At 41.6% G+C, this 22,393-nt stretch overlaps 1 protein-coding gene across 1 annotated transcript in view; it reads left to right on the plus strand.

The window, feature by feature from the left end:
- The first annotated feature begins 3,412 nt into the window (after positions 1–3,412).
- The window catches only part of ROCK1 (Rho associated coiled-coil containing protein kinase 1), an 83,529-nt gene continuing 64,548 nt past the window's right edge, over positions 3,413–22,393 (plus strand). Inside the window, exons 1-2 of the mRNA XM_056485881.1 lie at positions 3,413–3,769; positions 3,864–3,979. Coding sequence (XP_056341856.1) covers positions 3,887–3,979 — 93 coding nt within the window. The 5' untranslated portion in view covers positions 3,413–3,769; positions 3,864–3,886. The remainder of the gene's footprint in view (positions 3,770–3,863; positions 3,980–22,393) is intronic.

A 22,393-nucleotide genomic window follows, 5' to 3' on the forward strand; every position in this document is an offset into this window, starting at 1 on the left:
CAAGCACTTTTAGTTCACCACAGCTGTGAGAAAAGCCCAGTCTGACAGACATGTTTGAAACACAGGGTTTGCATACGGATGCACACAAACACAGCAGCTTTGCTCACCACAAACACTGGTAGAAGTTTTCAGTTGTACTGCTCCAGAGGCAGATCCTTCACTGGCAAATAAACATGTGAGACTGGGCCTGTCTGGTGCTCAGCTCTCATCTCTGTGAATTCTCCAAGTTGCCAGACAATGGGATTGTGCTTCTCTCCACTTTCTGTGTTGAATCTGGGCCACTGTAAAAAAAAAATAAAAATGCAAAGAAGCAAAGAGCAAGAGGGAGCAAGACCCATGTAGCTCTGTTGCAGGGAGATCTGGAGAGGATGCAAGGTGTTTTGCATTCCAAGAGCACCTGTAAGTTTTCCCACAGACACTGGATAACAAATGGCACCTGCTGACCACAGTGGTGATCCTGCCCACTGAGCTGCAGATTCAGGCTTCCTCTTCCGTACCCTATTACAGACTCATGAATTTTGCATTGTTTCCAGCTAGCTGCCTCAAATCACCCTGCTGAGGCCTGGCATCATCCCTAAAGCTTAAATCAGGTGCACAAGAGCACTGCGAATTAGGCTCTGTATCTCTAATGATGATTTTCATCTTGCTTTAGATGATGACTGCAAGAAGTCAGGGTATTCTGTGTATTTTAGAAATCACTGCATCACATGTGATGCCTACACCCTGTAACTGGTGGAAATGTTCTCTTTGGACTGTGGTTGCTGAAATAGAACATCTGCATTTCCAAGAGCAACCAAACTCTCTCAATCAAAGGGCTGTGGTAGTAGCCAGCACAAAATGAGAGCAAGAAATGTTGCTATAGCCTGTATTTTTGCTTTAACTGTACATACTTCTCAGCAGAAAACAAAAACAAAAGATGCAGGCAGCTGTGGATAGGAAAAAGCAAAATGTAGAATTCCATTTCTTACTTTTTTTCTCAATAAAGCAAGATAGCAAGTACTGACATCCAAGACTGAATAGCTCAAATGTTCTAACACTTGGCTATGAATTTGTTTCCTAACCATGACATGGAAAATAATTCATAGTGCTACTGATTCAGGTTTGCTACTGGCAACTGTTCAGTGACCAGAGATTAATGACTTGACAATCTCTATGCAGTTTATAGCGATCTTTGTAAAAATGCCATTGCCATTTATGGAACTGAAGTGGAAGCTGAAGAACCGAACCAGTACAATGGCCTGTGTCCAGTAATATTTGAAATCATTACTTTGCTCGAGTCTCAAGCTGAGCCACAGTAGGGTCAAGCTGGACATTAGGAGGAATTTCTTCACAGAATGCATTGTTAAACATTGGACTGCCCAGAGAGAAGGTGGAATCACTATTCCTGGAGGTGTTCTAGAAAAGACTGGACTTAGTGGCATTTCTAATTTACATGGTGGTGTTCAGTCAGAGGTTGGCCTGGACTCAGAGGTCTTTTCAATATAAGAGGTTCTGTGATTGTTTCCTTATTTGAAGAAAAGGTCCCTGCTGTAGTCTGAGGATAAGGTTAGAATTGGAAACACCAACACAGGCTGCACAGGTTGCATGTTTAGTGCTGGTACCTATTCCTTCTGTGTTTGGTATGCTACCTTGCATACGGCCCTTGTATGGACACAAATTGGAGTGCTTGAACTTTTGGCACTGCAGAAGCTGGCCTCTCCTTCCCTGGACACACAGGGTGACAAAAATGCCACTGAAATGGATCTCTGTAGGCCAACTTCTCCAGTCCCCCTGACCAGGTAGGACAGAACCGCAGAATTACAGAATGGGTCACGTTGGAAAAAAAAAATACAGTGGGTAATCTGGTCCAGTCTCCTTGCTCAAGCAGGACCATCCCAGAGCACATGGCACAGGATTGCACCCATATGGTTCTGGAATATCTCCAGTGAGGGATCACCTAGGCACCACCCACAGGCGGCTGCCCAGGGCCTGGCTTTTGAAGATCGGTAAGGATGGAGCCCACTGCAACTCCCGAGGCGACCCTCGCTGCCACCTGCCCCCCGTGCCCGGGCCGTGCCAAGGCGGGGGGGGCCAGCAGCGCTGAGGCGCCTCCGGAGAGCCGGGGCGAAAACAGGCGGCAGCATCCCCCACGGCACGGGGAGCCGGCGGGAAAGGGCGCTTCTCCCGGCAGGACGCAGCCCCTCGGCTCCTCGCAATTCCCGCCGGAACCGCCGGGCGGGGGCGGGCACACAAAGACGGCGGCTCCCGGAAGGCGGGTCCCGGGCTGTCACACCCGGCCCGCCCGCACGGGGCCGGGGCCGAGCCCAACGCGCTGCCTTCCTCCTCTCCCGGTTTTTTCTTCACCAGGGCGACGAGGCTGCTGAAGGGTCTGGGGCGCATGTCCCATGAGGAGCGGCTGAGGGGGCCGAGGGTGTTTATCCTGAAGAAAAGGAGGCTAGGGGGTGACCTTATCGCTCTACAACCACCTGAGAGGAGGCTGTGGCCGGCTGGGGCTCGGCCTCTTCTCCCAGGCAACAAGCAACAGGACCAGAGGACACGGCCTAAAGCTGTGCCGAGGGAGGTTCAGATTGGACATGAGGAAGAGTTTCCTCAGAGAAAGGGTGATTAGACACTGGAACAGACTGCCCAGGGAGGTGGTGGAGTCACGATCCCTGGAGGTGTTAAAGGAGAGACTGGACGTGGCACTCGGTGTCCTGGTGTAGTTGACACGGTGGTGTTCGGTCACAGGTTGGCCTGGATGCTCTCAGAGCTCTTTTCCAACCCGACTGTGACTGTGATTCCTTCCCAGGCGCGCGCCCCCTCCGGCCGCCTCATGCGCGCGCCTCTTGCCGCCGTCCCGTGCCGTGCCGTCCCCGCCCGCACCGGAGCCGTTCCTCCCGCGCATGCGCCCCGCGCCCCGTCCCGACTGTTCAAACAGGAAGGCGGACATGTTGGTGGCTCTCGCAGGTTCCCTTGCAGCCGCCGGACCTCACGCTCTCCCCTCCCCTTAAGCCGCCTCCTTCCCTCCTCCCCTCGCACGCCGCAACCTCGGGTCGGTCCTGAGGCGGTCCGGGCTGCCGTCCCGTCCGTGGGAGGTGGAGGAGCGGAGAGGAGGGGGCTGAACCGGCGTTGGCAGCGGCGGGAGGCAGCGAGGAGGAGAGAGGAAGAAAGATGCTGCTGCGGCCGTTCCGCCGGTGAGGTGACTCGTCCGCCGCCCTCGGGGGCTCTCGCCCGGTGCTGTCCTCGCTTCCTCGCCCCCTGCTCCTGGACGGACCGACCCCACGGCTCTGAGACACGCCGTCGAGAGGATTCCCCTAAGTTTTATTTTTCCATCCGTTTTTGCCTTGTTGGTGTGCCTGCAGGCTTTTGTCTTTTTTTCCTTTCTGTTTTTTTTTTTTTTTCCTCGTTTTCCCCTCCTCTTCTGTTGTTTCTTCTGGTTCACCGGAAAGAAAGCCGCGCTCCGGAACCTGGCACCGACCCGCCGGCGCTGCAGCAGCAGGGCGAGGAGGAGGGACCGCTACGCTGGATCCCAGGACGGCTTCCCCGGCTGGGAAGATGGGAATGCTGAGACGGTGGGGCCCGAGCAGAGGAGGGAGGGAGAGGAAACCTGCTGCTGCAGAGCTGTGAGCATCCCGGGAAGCTGCGTGCGTGCCTGGAGGAGCGGGGGGAGAAGCAGCCTCGGCCCCCGCCTGCTGCGGGTTCCCTTTGGATTCTCTGCCCCCTTGACGGGGACTTGCCCCAGAGACTTCTGTGATTGAAGGGATCTCGCAGGAGGCGCTTCCTCAGCCTGGTACAGGCTGTGGTTTCTCTTTTGTGCTCGCCCGTTCCTGTCTTTTTTTTACTTTTTAATTTTTTTAAAAAATCTTACTTTGCTCTGGAATAAGGGAAACTTTTTATCTCCGGAAACATGTCGACGGGAGAAAGTTTTGAGTCTCGGTTTGAGAAAATCGACGTGACTTTGAAGGACCCCAAATCCGAAGTGAACGTGGACTGTTTGCTGGTGAGTAGGGAGCGCCGATGGGCCCCCGGTCACGTCTCCCCGAATTCCTTACCCTGTGGGACCGAATCTCGCACTCCTGGCTGAGTCACCGCCCTGCTCGGCTCTGCACTGGTGTTTTGTTTACTCAGCGTTGGGCTGAGGGTGCGTGAATGTGCCCGTGTGCCGGGAGAGCGGCTGATGCCAGGGAGGCGCCTGCCCAGCCCTGCCTCTCTCGCACTTGTCATCTCTGGCTCCGCGCACTGCCCTGTGCCTCGCCGGCTGTCACAGGGGCGGTGGAGCCTTTCCACAAAGGCGGAATTCGTGCGAGCGCAGGACTTCAAATAGCTTTTTTAAAGACTGAGGTCCTCTTATGCTGTGGTTAAGCGCTGCAGCGCTGACAGTCGAGTACAACACGATTAGTAAGCCCTTACGGCTGGGTGCAGGGGCTTAAATGCATTTTAAACTGCTGGTTGTGCTAGGCCTGGGGTAGAGGGCTGCTCGCTTGTTGTTTCCCTCATTGATCGTACCTAATTGCTGGATCTCACCGCTGCTGTCAGTGTTGTAACTGCATCATAGGGAAGCAAACCATAACACTTCTGATACAAAACCAACCAACGTCATTTGGTAGCTGATTGACAGAATTGGATGATGTTTTAGTTCTCATTTGGTTCACTTAGTACCTCAGTAAACTGCATGCCAAATCCAACCAATTTGTTTGGGATACATCTGGGTCCTTAGATATGCCTAGAGATGTCCTTAAATAGTACCAAAGTGTAATTTGTGCTTTCACAATGAAGTAGAGGGCTTATTTTCTTTGGAGCAAGTGATGGAAGTTCTTTAGTGTATTTTTTTCCCCTGGCTTTCTGTTGTCAGAGAGAGGAACAAATAAATTGAATTTGTTCCTCGTATGAACTCTGACATTTGGGGTTGGAAGGGAAGGGAGGTGTGGGGGTGGAGATAGCTCTTAATAGTCATTCTTCATTTTGTGCTGCATGGTTCTTGGCAGAAAGCTTACTTGAGCATAAGGCAGTGGAGAGATTAAAAGAGTAATGCAAGAATCTGTGGAAGTTCACAGTATTGTTTACTCTCTTTAGCTTATTACAGGTTTGTGAGCTTCTGAAGTGTTGGCAGGTCAAACCTGCATCCCTAGATAAAAGCAGAGCCTTGTGGATGCTGCTGTCACAAAGGAAAATAGCACTGCATCTTCTAGTTAACTTGCTTCTCTTGATCTGCTTTACCTATCTGTCATCTTAGAACCACAGCTAATGAAGAGACCTCTGGTTCTTAGGATATAGGGTGTCAATTTTGGTACTTCAAGACTAATCAGACATTTTTACAGCCAGGTTCTATTGATAGGTGTCAAGTGTATACAGTCAGCTAAGAGTCCAGAGTTTACATTAACCATGGCTCAGTTTGCTGTATGTGCTTGAGTGCTGACTGTTTTGTGGGGACCTTCCTACAGTAGGAAGGAATTGGCAGGTATCAGACATGCAGTTGGTCGTATCTTTAACCGTATTTCTTAATCTTATAATCAGTTTAAGGATTTGCCCCATTTCAGTTATCTTAATTGTGATTAGGAGCTAAGCTGTAGTCAGTTTGGGAATGAACTTGCTGGTATGTTTCCTGTCATGCCTGCTGAAGTTTTTAGAACATGTGTTTGCATCACAGATTGTAAGGTCCTTTGAAATGACAATTTTTTAGGAAACTTCTTTTAAGCTATTACCAATTAAAAAAGAAAATGCTGCTTCTGAGGAAATCACTTGATAAACTAACTTTGTGTGTGTTTGGTCACTGCAGTTTGGTCAATCAGTCTTCCTGCTGGCTGGACTTATACCTTGATTCGTTTGTTCTTGGAGTCTTTCTATAGAAGAATTTAAGTATCCTAACATTTTTCCAAAACAGCTTAAATATTTTACACCAGTTCTTAATGTGATGATTCACACTACAATCATCATTCTTGGCCCAAAGTACTACTTACATATCAAATCCATTAAAATCTGTATGGGTATGCTTTTAAGGAAGAAATGCTTAGGTGTAGGTGTAATTGATCCGCATTTAAATACCTTCTGAAATGAACTCCCCGTTCTCTTCCCTGAAAGTCTCAGTTACAGAGGGAAATTTGGCAGACTTCAGGCGTGGTACACTTAAAAAGAAAGTAAAGTCATATTTTCTGATCAGAATACATACAAAAATGTATGTACATACAAAAATTCTTTCTAATAAAACTTTAAAAATTCAAATAATTTTTTTTACCTTTGATTAAAGTACTGCACTGATGTTCCTTATAACTCCTTTGGCTTTTCCTAAGCAAATATGATAACTAACTGTGTATCTGAGTGGAAATACTTTAATAGCTGATACACAGACACTTGAGCATCTGATATTCTATATATGTAGGTTTAGGATGCTGGAGTTCATTTAGGTTCAGGAAACATTTTTTTTTTGGCTGTATGATGAAAAGTCTCAGCAGTGCTCTTGGCTTCTCTTGGGATGGTTTTATCCTCTAACATTGCTTCATTTTTCTTCGGTTCTTATTTTTCTTCCCATTAGTTTGTACACTTTGTAGACTAACAGGCAAGACATGGAATAACCTTTAAATCAGCTTTGTAGCTATTTTGGTCTTTGTAATTGTAATAAGCTATGTCCTGTATGCTAGAAAGATTCTAAATTTATATGTGAAGTAGTATGAGAACTCTAAGAAAAGAAGATGGGGGTGGGGCCTGATACAAAGGAAGATGTGTTACCGTTTCAGGAAGGTGTGGGAGAAGAGTGCTGACAACAGAGCAGAGCAGGCGGAAAAGGCACACTGTGGGCCTTGTAACTTCAATTTACATGCTGCAGGAAGGAAATTCATAAAGCTGAAGTGCAGGAGAGAGATGTGTTTATTTTTCCTGTTTTCTCTAATGCAACTGGAATAAAACAGAGTAAGAAAATTAATTTAAGTTGCAACTCTCTGTAACTAAATTTGTTTCTTTGGCACTCCCATGCACTTGATTTTGTACTAGGCAGGGGAATCATAGATAAACTGGTTGGGTTGTTTTTTTTTTTTTTTTCCTTTATGAGGCATGAGGAGGCTCAAGCCTGAGTTAAGTGTGAACAATGTGTCACAGCATCATGCAGTGCATTTTCTCAGAGTATTTGGTACTAGGAGTTCTACAGTCCCCAAAAGATCTAATAATACTGTGAAGGCTGTATTAGAGAGGTGGTCACACTGTGGGGTGTGCAGTGGTCAGATCCTGGTGAGTTCCATAAGGGTACTGAGTAGCTCCAAAGGCAGTGTAAGTGACTATTAACTTGAGCTAAGTTATGAGCTTACACACTGAAAAGCAGTATTCAGTGAGCATCGTTCTACAACAGTTTTTGGAATGAACCCATGTTTTTGTAAATTCTTGGGGTATATGGGCTTACAGTTTTTGAAAAGTGGGGAGCTAAGGGGTGTAATAAGTGTGTAGATGTGGGACATTTTGACCTGAAATTGCTTATGCTTTTGATTCTAAAATAACTAGTAAGTTTATATAAAATGTATTTTGGTGCTCTCTCTGTTTGGGTAAGAACTCACGAAGAGTGTTTTCATGATTTATACAGGCACATGAGTTATTATATATATTCTCTTTATATATAATTTGACAATACAATATTGTAGTTATTCAGGTACTTAGTCAATTGCTTCCATAGTTGATTTTAAGAACTTCACATTTTTTGTGGTTTTCATCTTCAACGATGACAAATATTTCATTTGTTGAGCAGTTTGTCTTCAAATTAACTGACAGCAGTAGACACTGCGTATCACAAACTTGTTTTATCTACTCAGAAGAGGATTCCATTTTTGTTGCACCAAAAATACATAGCTACAGAGCTTGATTCACCTGTTTTTCCTAGGCCTGTTTCATCAGCTAGATTAATTCATGTTCATCTGTCTTGCATAGGAAAAGGCAAGATGATCTACTCATCTTTGGGATTTGGAATTCTGTATGTATATATATCTGTTACTAGACATATTTACCTTCTCTTAAATGTGTTAGAAAGCACTTTTGAACACACTGTGATTAGGGATTTGGATAATAGATTTTAAAAAAGCAATAAATAAAAACTAAATAACTGAAAGTATCTTTACTTTAGAGGTAGCAAACAAATAGCTGTTGAAATCACGTTGTCTGAAACTACAGTAACTCTGTTCTTAAAGTCTGAGTGATTAAGTGCTAGAAAAATTTGGTATCGGACAAACTTTCTTGATTGGTAATGAAGCTTCTTGTACATATATATACATATATATATATATATATATATATATATTTCAAGAAGCAGAACTTCATGAACATTTGCAGATTGTCAGCTTCAGAATTCTGTAAGTTGTCTGAAGATAGTTCAAAGTAAGGGAAAGTGTTGTGACTGACAAAATCTCCTTGGACATGTTTCTACCATTCTTTAGATCCAAGTAGAAGGTCTGCAGTTGTTTTGGGGCAATCACCAGTATCACTACAGACTGAGTGTTGAATGGTTTGAGAGCAGCTCTGTGGAAAAGGACTTGGGGGTTTTATCTGAATTTCATGCTCATCTGTCAGAGAATGACCTTTTTGGCAGGGGCTGTTAGTGTCAGGGCAAAGGCTTTAAATTGAAATTAGTGTAGATTTAGATTGGACATGAGGGAGAAGTTTTTTACTGGGAGGGTGGTGAGGCACTGGTACAACTTGCCTAGAGAAACTGTGGATACACCATCCATGGAAGTGTTCAAGGCTGGATTGGATGGGACTTTGAGCAACCTGGTCTAGGGAAGATGTCCTTGCCCATGGCAGGGGGTTGGTACTAGATGAGCCTTAAAGGTCCCTTCTAACCAAATCCATTCTGTGATTTGGTAGTTAGATTCAAAAGAAGACTTCTGGCTGACCTAGAAATAAAATTCCATGTCTTCAAGTCATCATATCTGAACTTTATATGTAAAAATTATTAATGTTAATTGCTATGTTTATTATTAATGTTAATTAATATTAATAATAATGTTATTTAATGATAATATTATCTTCTCATTGCTACAGATTATGAAATATAAAGATTGATGTTGAGTTAATGATAAAATGTGTATCTTGATATGTTAGTCAAAGGTAAAATGCAACTCTGAGTTGGCTTTGAGAATTTTGATGGGTTCTTATTTCAGGTTGCATCTCTTAAGAATTTTTTAATATTATATTAGCCTTTAGAAATTTAACAGTAGAGATGTGGAACTGTCAAAATGTTAGCATTTGTTTCATGGTGTGTAATAGATTTTACAGAGGAATTAATAGTTAACTTAGCCAATTCTTCTGCTTATAAAACTAGAGGCTGTGTAGGAATGTAATTGTTTATTTTTCCTACAAAAGTTTTACTGAAGAATGATAATAGAAAGTTGATGTTAAGACATGTTTCAACAAGAGGAATAAAACACCTAACTAAGCTATAAATGCTCTTACAAAGTAAAAATATTTGTAAACAATGTCATTTTCCCTGGCGACTACAGAGTGGTTATTTTGTTCCTTCAGGGAAGGAAAAGGGAAACACCTGGAATTTGTTTGTTGGACAAATTGAAAATCAACCTGTTGGTCTGTAAATCTTTGAGGGCAGTGATAGCTTCAGGAGCCACTCATTGAGAATGTAATAAGAGGCCCTTTGAGCAGATGATGTTGGTAGCCTCACAGTTGCTGTTAGCAGAATTCCCTAGGTCATACTTTAGTACTATATAAAAATAAAAAGCTTTTTAAAGTCTCTTACCAAAGAACACTGAGATGTTTTTCTTGATACAGGATGTTTATCTTGAATTTAAGAGGTCCCAAAACATGTAATTAAATTTTTTCTTGGTGGATGTTGCTTGATTTTACTTATCAAAACTCCTTTGTTGTCAAGAAATAGCAGTTCCAAATGGAAATACTGAAAAACTGAACTAATTTCTCTGAGAACAAAATTGAATGGTTGAAAACTTTTCTGTCTTTGCCTTAATTTGTCCAGTCATTCTAACAGCAATAAAGCCAGGAGGATGATGAGACAATATTGGTAAAACTGCAGGTTCTGTGCAGGCAACACCCAGTTATAGCTCAGTTAAAGCAAATGCAAATAACACCATCTTTTAGCTTCCTCAGCAATCTGCTGAAGTTAACACTCAAATTAATGCCAAGGCACACAGCACAGACAGCAAACAGGAGGAGCAGAAAGCCGCAGGCAGCAACTGTGACACTGGAGCATTGGCACTGGAACAGGCTGCCCAGGGCAGTGATGGAGTCCCCGTCCCTGGAAGGGACCTGTAGATGTGGCACATGGGGACACGGCTCAGTGGTTGTTCTTGGCAGTGCTGGGGAAATGGTTGAACTCCAGAATTTATCGGTCTTTTCCAACCTAAATGGTTCTGTGAACGGTGGTAGAACAAGTGCTGAAACAGGATCTCTGAGAAGAAGAGAAGTGGTTTGGAGCTTCTCTTGTCCATGTTGTTTTGCTGTGCTGAGATGATTGGATGGCCTGTGCTGAAGTCTCCAGTCTGCAGGGTAGAGATGTCTGTAGTGTGCTCAGCATTGGCAGGGTGTGAGGTGCTGTGGTGCATCTTCAGTTACAGCTGTCTGGAGTCTGTCTGGACGAGCAGGAGCTGCTTAGCTGGGTTGGCTGCCCATGTTGCTATGGGAGAACCCGCACAGGATCAGCACCAGCTTCTGACTGGAGCACAGGTCAAAGTCTATTCTGATACTCAAAATCTTGTAAAGGATTGGCTTTCACTAACTGAAAGGCTGCCACTCCCCTGCCTGTCAATATTTATACAATAAAAACTGTCATGGGGACAGTATATAAGATCTCTTTATTAGTAGGTCCTAATTGAAATCCAACTGCAGATTTATTTAGCTTCTCTTGTGTTTCTTATATGCATTCATTTTTCTGTTTCTTTCATAGAGCTCAGAAATATGTGAGGGTTTTCTTGATTTTTGTCAGTTGCATGGTCTGAGATGATGCAAAGACCTATTGCTTGGAAACCTCGAAGCACTGCATGCACTAGGGCTTTATTTTAGACTCTAAATTGGAGCTACCTAAAATTGTTTCTAGCTTGAGTGTGTCTGGGCTGTGGAGCTTATAACTGAACTGGAAACACAAGTGGAACACGTCCTTGTTTCTCCTTACAGATCTTCATGAGTCATAATACTCAGAAAAAATCCTCAGATTTAATAGTTATATAAATACTGACTAATTGTGTCTTTATATTTCTCTTAAAAGCATCATAGTAGCGGTGCTGCACTATATTCAGATGTATTAAATGCTAAGGTATGATTATATTCAGAGGAAAACTAGATGTGGGATATCTACATAGAAAATGCATTAACAGAAGATTGCTGTTTTCCTGTGTAGTCACTGACTGCTATGAAAATACTGTTTCTGTGGAGGCTGAGCATAATTTTTAGCAAATAAATAGCAGCCAAAAAAACCCTGACTACACAAAACTAATTATGTCATCTGGAATGTGCTTTTTGAAGAAGAGGAAGCCAGAAGCTTCTCTTGACATCTGGAGATTTCAGCTAGGAAATTTTTTCCTGTTTTGTGGTTGGAGATGTTACATTTTTCAGCAGATGGTTAGTAAAACTTGTATTATAGCCATAATGGTTATTTCCAGTGGGAAAGTGTGAAAGAACAATGGCTCTGGCGTTCATCTCCAACTGGCTACTGTTTGATAATTTGTTTCTTTTGTCTAAGTCAGTTACTTTGGATGATGATTTGGAAGTCTGCCTTCTTAATTTTTGTTACCATGTATTGTGGGAAAGTAGTACATTGTTGAGTGCAAATGATATTTTTTTCACAGAATGATTGAGGCTGGAAGGGACCTCTGGGGGTCCCTTATTCCCCTGCTCTGATAGAGTGGCCTAGATGAGATTGCACAGGAAGACTTTTGACAACTCTACAACTTCTCTGGGCAACCTGTAATTTTCCACTTCTCAGAAGAATACTTTCTCTGTTCATGCTTCACACAGCAGAAAATAAAATTCACCAAAACTAAATAGAAAAGTCATCAGTACTCATTTGGCATTTATTTCCGGAGCCTGGCCTTCTTGTTCAGTAAATCTGTTACTAGTCCAAATAATTTTTTGAAAGGTATCTGTCACAGAAGACCAGAGGAGCTTTCTGCATGGAGGCATTTGTAGATATTTTAAGCATAAAGATTTGTATCTGAGGGGTCAGTTGCTGTGAATTCATAAGCTCATATTTAATTTGTGACTGTGGTTGAAAGAGATGTAGGATTTTTCTGTTGGAGCTAAAAAGAGAGTGAATGCCTTGCTGTGATCTTCAGTTTTTGCTCCATGAGTGCTGCTTCAGTTTTTCATGATTATGTAGCTTTGTGTTTTCTGTATCCATGTACACCGACCATTTTCCTCTTGACAGGCAGTGAGGGATGCTGGGTAGGACTTCCTGATTGACCTGGAAAAGTGAAAGACTTTTTGATACTAATGTGATGGTGCTGTCCCTGAGAAACTGGTGAAGAGGAGAGACTGCCTGTAGAATTCTCAGGCAGAGTCTTCAGAGGAGAGACTTCAGCTTCAAACTGTGATTTCAGAGAAGCTGAAGTGTAAGGAGTCAGTGCAACAAGCACCATCTTCCTAGAGTATGGATGACAGGCCAGTATGTTAATTCCACCGTTGAGACCTGGGAGCTCATTTGGCTACAAGTGTGCAGTGACTGTTAAGTACTTAAGAGGGGAGGAAACCTCTCCACCCAGGAGGTAACCAAGTAGGAGTGGATGGAGAAGATTCTTCAGAGAGGTGAGGACAAGACAATCATTGTGTGAGCAGTGCTTATACTTGGCTTGTGCTTTTTGCAGATGCTAGGTTGTGCAGATAGTACCAGGCAGGACATGAAGCTGTGGTTGAAAATAGAGATAATACTGAGGCCTCACAACTTTGTGTTGATGCTCTGTACTGCTGTCAGTGTTAGGGATGGAATCATAGAATTCCCTTCTTTGTTATGAAATCGGATTATACAAATGTCTTTTTATACTAATCTCTTCATAGAAAGTAGCTTTGCTAGCATGCAAAGAATACTGTCAGTATTGAGCTGAGAGAATTTATTCTCTCCATTCAAAGAGGGAAGGTGGTTCTGCCACTTCATTGGTGGTTTTTTTATTGCTCTAATACATCTTCTGTGAGTAGCTGTCCTCCTCCTTCAACTTAATTTACTACTAAGTTCATTGGCTATTAAACGATTGCCAGCATAACAATGATACAATTTTTGGTGGTCTTGGGACCTTTCAAAGCTGCTGTTACATGCTATATATCCTCTTTTGTGGAAATTCAAGGCCAAGTGATAGACTCACTAGAAACTGAAGTTTTTGCTCTGCTAGTATTGGCAACAGTCACCATGGCTTTTGAAAGAGGGACTGTTGTTGCCAACATTTGTGGAGCAAAGATGATGATGGAAATAAAAAAATGCCCATGAAGACCTGTGAGTGAAAGCTGAACTATTGATGTGATTTGTGTTTTTTATTTGGTTGCTTATTGTTTGAGCAGTGGGTTTGCTGATTGGTTGTTTTGGTTTGTTGTTTTTTCCCCCAATACACTGAATTTATAATTGGACATGTCATTAAAGAGCTAGGCTTTCTCTGCAGTGAATTAATCAGTAGGGTTCCTGGAAGAGCTTTTGTGTTCTGTCTTTTACTAAAATGCCCATGGCTATTTTTAGCCTTTCTGATATTCCGCAAACTGTTTTGTGCATATGGTTTTTGGAAGTGCATGACCTTAAAGTGTTTGGAGATAGTTTTGGCTTGCAAAATCAGGTGGTCAGAGAAATCATCAGAGCTAGTCACAATGTGGTTCTGAATCAAGCTTTTCCTGACTCTTGTTAGGAAAACCATATTTAGGAGCATTCTGGATTGTTAATCTAAAGAACAAAGTTGTAACACAAAGAAGGTCTTGTATCATTTGGGGAGATTGGATTGGAGTAAGGAAAGGACTAAAAGTCTCTCTTGCACTAGTTCTTGATGAGTGTAAGGTCAGAGGAATCTTTGAAGTGTTTTCCTTTTGTTTCTTTTCTGTCCTCAAAGGCCTTCCGGCTTTGATAAGAAAGCTTTTGTCCTTCTGAATGCAATGTGTATATAACACTGTTATCATTAGTAGTTGGGACTTGATGCTGCCAGAGCTGCTTTGGATCTGGGTCTGCAGTGTCTGTAGACAACTCCTCTGTAACTTTCTGCCTTCTGTACGGTTGATTTTGGCTGCCATCAGGGAATAGGTGGGATGGCTGCATTGTTCTTTTCTTTGGTCATCTCGTCTTTGAGCTCCTGACAAAGAAGGGAGTCAGATTAATTTCACCTTCCTATAAAGAATAGTTTTTGTCATAGTTCTTGGTAAGTTCATGGGAAAGAATGGTCTGAGAATCATGAATTCTAGGGGAGGGTAAAAGGGATTTTTTTTCTCTCTCTTTACATACCCTTTTTCATTGCAGTTTGACAAACTCATAGATATGGTCAGGAATAAAAGAAAAGGTTGACCAAAACCATTTTTTGCAGATTGGGAAGTTTCTTTCAAAATTTTTACCTATAAAGCCCTGTAAGTAAAAGCTTAATTTTTCAGTATAAGATTCACCCAGAATAGGCAACTAAAGGTTTTTGTTCAAATCTTGCTATCTTGTGAGAAGTTGATGAGCTCTACCAAAGCGGAACATCTGTTGCTTTCTTTCTTGTATGTTTCAACATCAAAAAGCTTACCTTACAGTTGTGCTGCATTGCTCATAGTTTGTGGGAGAAAGTAACAGCGTTCTGCAAAGGTGTATTGTAGAAAAAAGTTGAAATCCTAAGCTTTCTTCTTACATGTAATTTAAGAACAGGTTTTCTGAGCTGATGGGTTATCAGAAGTGGGAAGAAAGAGGAAATAGGGTCGTGAGTTTTTGGAGAGTTACTTTAGAAAGTAATATGATGTTTTTACAAAATAAGTTGTTTGTTTGTTTTTTTCTTCAGAGAAGCTGGAATCACCATAACCTCTTTCATAACAATGGAAAACGACACAATCTTTAACAAGTAACTTGCAACTTAGAGCTTAAGTTTACGCTTAAGATTAGATAATTCTCTGTAGATCTTGCTTCCCTTGTATTTCTTCATGATAAAAAAAACGTCTTTCAGGTATAATGAAGTGCAGTTCACAGAAATGAGCTAATGTATTTGTTGAGCTTCCTTTCTACATTGAGAAGAAGGTGGAAGCAGTATTACCCTTAGGAGCACCTGATTAAGCTGGGCAAGATGTCAGTGTCCTCATGTCTGCAAAATACAAGAATCACCTAACTTTCAAATCCGGAAGGGTGGTGTCTGTTGTCATGTGTTCTTCAGTCTTCAGATCATTTCTGCTTCATTTTTGCAGTAGAAGCAAAACCAGTAATCGTCTTCTGATATGAGGAGAAGCAACTAATGGGGCAGTCAACAAAAATGATTTTGTTAGTAATGCCAGTTCTGTCCATTTATAGTCTTGAGTTAATTCTTAAACTTGTACAATGGGTGTTTGCCTACCATAAATTAAGTAATTTTTGACAGTTATAAAAAAATAAAGCCTTTTGATGCTGAGGTTGTGGAAAGTCAGTCATTCCATTTAAATACTACTTTTTGTTTGAGTACCAGTCAAATATCTCTTGAAAAGATGGGAGGTGAAATGAATTGGTGTGCCATGTTATCCTCTTGCCTTTGTAAATAAAATATCAACAGGTAGGAAGCATCAGTGTAGTATCCTTGATACTGTGATACATCCTTCTTTAGTTTTGAATTTTTTTGGCAATACAGATAACATTTATGGTGTGGCAGGGGTTGGGTAGAAGAACAAAAATAATGCCCTTTGTGGAGAAGGAAGTCCTGTCTGTCTGAAAAATAATTATACAAATATGAGGTTTGGAAAACAGAGAAATTACTAAGATGATAATTAAAGATGATTTTGGTGTTGGAATTTTTGGTTTGGCCTAATATGCCTTAAGTTAGGGTTTCCTGATTTCTTCAGTCTTTTTGTGAGACTGTTTTGTATTTCTGTTTCCTGCATCTAAAATAAGGAAGTACTTCCCCCAACCCCCACAATTTGTGGGTTTGATAGTGTGGAGGCAAGTTACTTTTTGTACTCCTTTTAAGGGATAGGGAAATTTCACTGTTAGCTCTGGTAGTAGAGATATCTTAGGTATAAGAAAAGCAGACATCAAGCTACAAGGATGTTTCAAAATGAATGGCCAACAGAAACCTCCACAGCAAGTCAAAAGGCAGGTGTGAATCTGTTTAACACAGCGTCTTCATTGGTATGTTACAAACTGCTATTTTAGTATAATCCATTGCTTTCAAATTTTTAATTATTTTCGTAGAATCACAGAAATGCAGAGTTGGAATGGACCCACAAAGCTCATCCTGACCTTGCACATTTTACAAATCCCAAGGATCACATCATGTGCATTGTCAGAATGCTTCTTGAGCTCTGTCAGGGCTGGTGACATGTACAGTTCCCTGCGGAGCCTGTTCTAGTGTCCACCCACTCTCTGGGTGAGGAACCTTTTCCAAATATTGAGCTTAAACTTCCCCTGACACAGCTTCATGCTATTCTCTTGGGTCCTGCTACTGATCACCAGAGAGAAGAGATCAGTGTCTGCCCCTCCTTTCCCCCTCATGAGGATGTTGAAGGCTGCAGCACGGTCTTCCTTCAGTCTCCTCCGGGCTGAGCAAGCCAAGTGATCTCAGCCACTCCTCATAAAGCCCTGAAGCACCTTTGGACACTCTCTAAAAGCTTTGTATCTTTCTAATTTTGTGGCACCCAAAACTGCCCCCAGCACTGGAGCTGAGGCTGCCCCAGTGCAGAGCACAGTGGGACAATCCCTCCCTTGCCTGGCTGACGATGCTGTGCCTGATGCCCCCAGGACAGGCTTGTCCCTCCTGGCTGCCAGGGCACTGCTGACTCAGAATAAACTGGCCATCGACCAGGACCCCAGGTTCCTTTCTGCAGCACTGCTTTCCAGCCTCTCATTCTGGTCTGTATGTACATCCAGGGTTGCCCCATCCCAAGTGCAGAATCCAGCACTTGTTTTTTTGTTAAACTTCGTATGGTTGGTGGTTGCCCAGCTCTCAAATTTGTTGTCGCTCAGCAGGGCCTCCCTGCCTTTGAGGGAGTCAACAGCTCCTCCCAATGTAGTATCACTGGTAAACTTGCTTAGTATTCCTTCCAGTCCTGCATCCAAGTAATTTGTGAAGATGTTGATGGTCACAAGGCCCTGAGGAGGGATAGAGCCCTGCTAGTGACAGGTCAGCAGTCTGATGTCACCCCATTCACTACAGTCATTTGTGCCTGACCCGTGAGCCAGTTGCTCGACCATCCTATGGTGTGTTTATCCAGCTAAATGCTGGACATTTGATCCAGTAGGACACTGTGAGACAGTACAGAAAGCTTTACTGAAATCCCAAGATTCGATCAGCTGGCTTCCCTTGATACCTAGGTGGGTTACCTTGTTAAAAGTGGGAATTAATTGTTGAGCAGGACTTTCCCCTCAGGAACCCATTCTGATTGTGACTGATGACTGCATTGTCCTTGAGGTGCTTTTCAATACCTTCCCAAATAAGCTTTTCTATAATAGTCATTGAAGTGACATTGACAGGCCTGTAGTTTCCAGGGTCATCCCTCTTGCCCTTTTTAAACTGGGACACTTTTTACCAGCTTCCAGTCAGATGGAATCTCGCTAGAGTCCCAAAATCATTCAAAATTCATTGAGAGGGTTATCTTTTTGAGTTAGAGCTGTATTTTTCTTAAGTTCCCACAGAGAAATAGGGATTTACAAGGACATGGGCTTATGATTGCAAAATACTATTTTTAAGTAAAGAAAATTAGTTTCTTTGCATGCTAACCTAAAAATTACTGTGCTTCAATATAATAAGTAAATTTTTACGATACATTAGCTTTTTAAGTATCATGTTCATAATGTTCATCACTCTTTGCATTGAATGTGTGGTAGAGAATCACTGTATTTTTAGCAGGAAAACTGTGCACAAAGAGAACCTGAATGAAATTTGATGCTTTGAATGGAAAAATGTCAGTTCTGGGTGTTTGAACTGTGTTGTGCATGTATATGAAGCTGTTAAGATGAAGATATATATTTTTTAAGTTGCACTTTAACTACAGTGTCCAATACTCAGCTGATAATGCTCATTAGTGTAACAAGAGACTGTTCCTGTTTGCCATAGTTTCCAGTGGTGTAATCACTGAGGAAAGGGGAAAGATCACTAAAATGTTCCATTGACCTAAGCAGTTTGAGGGTTGTAATAAATAAAGTTTATTAGTTCTCTGAAATAATTCTCCTTCTTGTTAGCCTTACGTACTGAGTAGGTAGTAGTTTTGTACTTTAATGAATTCATATGCAGCTCTTGCTTGCTTTATAAATCTGAAGGCTTGCTTAACAGATTTCCAGTAAAGCGTTTCTGTGAAAAGCTTCATTAATCACTCAAGAGCATCATTAAATGAATTGAATAAAAAGTAATTTATGCCCAGTACCTTCACAGAGTTTTATATACATGCATACACACTATATGTGATGAAAAATATGAAAGAATGGCATTAATTTTCCTTTAAAATAAAAACTCTGCAAATTCAGTTGAAGTATTCTAAGCTTCAGAAAAATTGATAGGAGTTTTTGTTTTCAATACTGTGCAATTATAATTTGCTACTCTAGATTTTGTTAGAAGGAAACTGTGATAAGAGTATTTCTGTATACTAAATGGTGACGCCAAAGTTGCACAAGGAATAATCTACCTAAAGTTTGCTAATATAGAGTTGAATTAATTTTGGTGAGACATCAAATATGTACCATTTTAAAAATACATCTGAACTTGTGGTGGTCAGTGGGCTTTACTCAGGCTTGCAGCCTGTCACAAGCGGGTCTTCTGGGGTGGATGCTGGGCCTAATGCTGTCCCACATCTTCCTACATGACCTGGATGGTGGCATTGAAAGTACCCTCAGTAAATTTGCTGATGACACTGAACTGAGTAGTGAGGAGACACTTGAGAAGGAAGAGACATTCTACAGAGAGACCTTGACAGGCTGGAAGAGTGGGCAAGCAAGAACAGTATGAACTTTAGCAAAGTCAAGTGCATCTGGGATGACACAACCAAAGAGCCCAGTACAGGCTGGGATCTGTGAGGTTGGGAGCAACCTTGCTGACCTGGGGGGCCTGTTGGACAACAAGGTGGACATGAGTCAACAGAGCACAGCTGCAGCAACAAAGTCAAACTGGATCCTAGGCTGCATCTGCAGAGGTGTCAGTAGCAGAGTTGGAGATGTGATCATTCCACTCAGTGCTGGTAAGGCCTCATCTGTAGCGAGGTGTCCAGTTCTTGTTCCTGCAATTCAAGGAGAATACTAAAGGAAGGTCACAAAGGTGATCAAAGGGCTGGAGAACTTGGTTTGTGGTGGAAAAGAGAAGGTGTTTTCCCAGAGAAGGCTTGGAGGACCTTGTCACAGTGTTCCAATACTAAAAGGACAGCTACAAAGAAGATGAAAGCTGTCTTTTCAGGAGGAGAAAATGAGCCAACGTGTACATGTTACATTTGGAGGGGTTTAATGTACGAAAGAAATTTTTGACTGTGCCAATAATCAGTCATTGGAACAGTGTCCTCAGGGATGTGGTAGAATCCCCATCAGTGGTGGTTTTCAGGACTCAACAGGGTGCTGGGTAATCTCATCAAGGCTCCCTTTTGCATGAACAGTTGGACCAGGTGAACTTTTGGGGTTGCCACCAAATGTAGACTGTTTTGTGGTTCTGTGACCCTCTGACTTTGGAGAAAACCCCTCCACAGTGTTTTACTGGTTGGTCTTCCTTTTGCCTTTTCCTAGTTTTGTTTGAGAGCCTCAGTGAAACTCCTAAATCAGTGCAACGACATGTTTGCAGCAGTTATAGTTAAGCACAAAGTAATGGTGTGTGCTATATGTACAAATTGTTTTCCCAGCTACCAAGGCCAAATTTACTGAGGTGACGCTCTACAGGATAGGATGAGGAGCACAATGTTTCTCTTTTAACAGCAGATCTGGTCTCACAAGAGTGAAGGAGACCAAAAGAGAAAAACCTTTAGAGATAGTAGCCTGAAGACAAGGAAGAAACTCAACCACAGAATGCATGCAAATCTAGTTTCTAAGTGGACAAAAATACAAACCACTGTTATTTTCTTAAATATTTTTCACTCTAAATGGTAATTCTAAATAGTATAGCAATAGTATCTGAATTTAAAAAAATGCAACAGGAAAAACAGCTCCCATAGAGTTAATTTTTGTCTCTTTGTGACATTTAATACTCTAGACGTTAAGATGAACTCTATCTGGAAGGAGGGATAGAATATTCTATTCTATGCTGGATTTAAACCAGCAAGTTCAAATTATCCATTTAGATTGGAAAGATACCTCTGTTAGTCTAAGATAAATTTCCAAAATGATCAGGAGCTAGTGGGAGTTTTGTCTTACGATGGTTTCAGATGACAAGTTACTTGATTAGTCTGTGTCTCCAAATTAAGAATTAGCGTAGAATGAAGTTTTCAGTAAATAGGATGTAATTCTTCTTTGTGACTATGGAACTAATACAGGTAATTTGGATATGAAAGGTTGTTACCATATACAGTCACATATAGCCAAGCAACATTTAACTTTTACTAGATGTAGATATGTAGTTTATTTGGTCTTAAAATCAAGGCTTCAGGTACACTTCCAAAGAATAACTGAAAGTAGTTGGTTAAATCTTAATTTCTGATGGAGCCCTAAGAATTATAAAAACAAAAATTGTCTAAAATATGCTCTAATTTCAAGTGTATATTATTTCTCAGCAGATTATTTTTATGTAAGAAAACTTAGAAGTGCCAGGGATTAGTTTTAGAATTCCACTTGTTCAATGAGACTGGTATTTGATGGTTCTGTAGCCACAATCCTCAGGCCAGTCCATCAAGAGTGGGGCCACAGTCTTTCTACAACAGCCTTGTGTCTCTGTTTTGTCAGCCAGCATCTAATACAGCTATTGCCTTTGTGCTACATTCATACCTGTAGTATTTAGCCACAGGCCTTTTAGAATTTATGCTTTGGGTTGTGGGGAAGGAGAACAATTACCATGACCCATAGCAGAAGATGTATTAGACTAAATAAGAATGCATTGGAGGAACTCAGTGAAAAGAGCAAATCAAATTCCAGCTATTGCTTATAGTCATTTCCCAGTTGCAGTTATGTGAGATCATTGGCATTCCCCATGCACTTTTGAAGAAATGAGATGATCCAACATCTGTGGTGCCAAACAGGTAAATTCAGTCACTCTCACTGTGGTGTTGCAAGGAAAAGAGGTTAAATCAGGATGTCGTTTAGTCATCCCTTTACCATCAGGTTCTTGTTATGTTTCTGCTTGTTCAGAATAATTCAGTGTGTTGGTAGTTGACCCTTGACAGAACAGAAGATCTAAGCCACACTGGCCTTTTAAGACACTCAAAGGTTTGCTTCTCCTTTTTTACAGAAGATAGCATATTTATTTTGAGGATTGATAAGGAATGTAAGCTATATTATCCTAATTTTGTTTTAATTTTTAAGATCATGCTGCTAGTAATCAAAAATTTTTTAAAAGCTTGGTAATGAAAGTTAAAATATGTTTTTGGCATGCTCATGACATGGAACAGCATTTGGAAACAGAGCAAGACAGGCTATAGGATATTCAGAAGATTTTCTGCTGTTAAGATTAACTTCTGTGTAGAAATAGTATGTGAGAATTCAGAACTGTTCCACTCAGCTTTGTTTTCTGAGTTTTCTTGCTCTTTTCTTCTGGACAGCCATGGACTTTTATACTGGTTTTCAGAAGGATTAGCTTATCTATTCATAGACTGGTTTTCTGCTGTTTTCTTAATTCTTTACAGCAACATATACAAAAAGAGGTATTATCTCTACCTCTGATCTTATTTATAAAAGTTGGCTTTTGACTGAATCTGTTGAACTGGACTAAGTATCATTTTATCTTTAGAGAATAAGCAGATTAAGAGGTTTTTCAATTACGTAAGGTTAGATAAATTGGAAATTTGTCATGTCTTAGTTCAGTAGGTAAAGGGACAACATTATCAGAAATGACCAGTTTTCATACTTGTCCCTTAATTCTATATTGGAAGGAAAGAAAGAGAGCTCTAAGCATGTGAACGTGACATGATCTTAGAGTTGATCTACAGCAGTTCAGAAAAGAGGAAATTCAGTTCTTTTCTGTGTGCTGCAAGTTACATAATTTGTTGTCTTGACTGAGGCAAGTAAGGGGGATTTTGAATGTGCTGTACATGACAGTATTAGATGAAATGCTGCATTGCTTATCTTCTCTGCAGACTGCCTTAAGCATATAGAGCTCTGCATCATGAACTTGTAATTTTTCAAGTGCAAAGGAGTTTGTATCTCTGTTGAAGTTTTTGGTACTTCTTATTTCTCAGGCAAACAGTTTGTAAAATG

Source organism: Oenanthe melanoleuca, chromosome 2, assembly GCF_029582105.1.
Source record: "Oenanthe melanoleuca isolate GR-GAL-2019-014 chromosome 2, OMel1.0, whole genome shotgun sequence".
Classification (NCBI taxonomy): Eukaryota; Metazoa; Chordata; class Aves; order Passeriformes; family Muscicapidae; genus Oenanthe; species Oenanthe melanoleuca.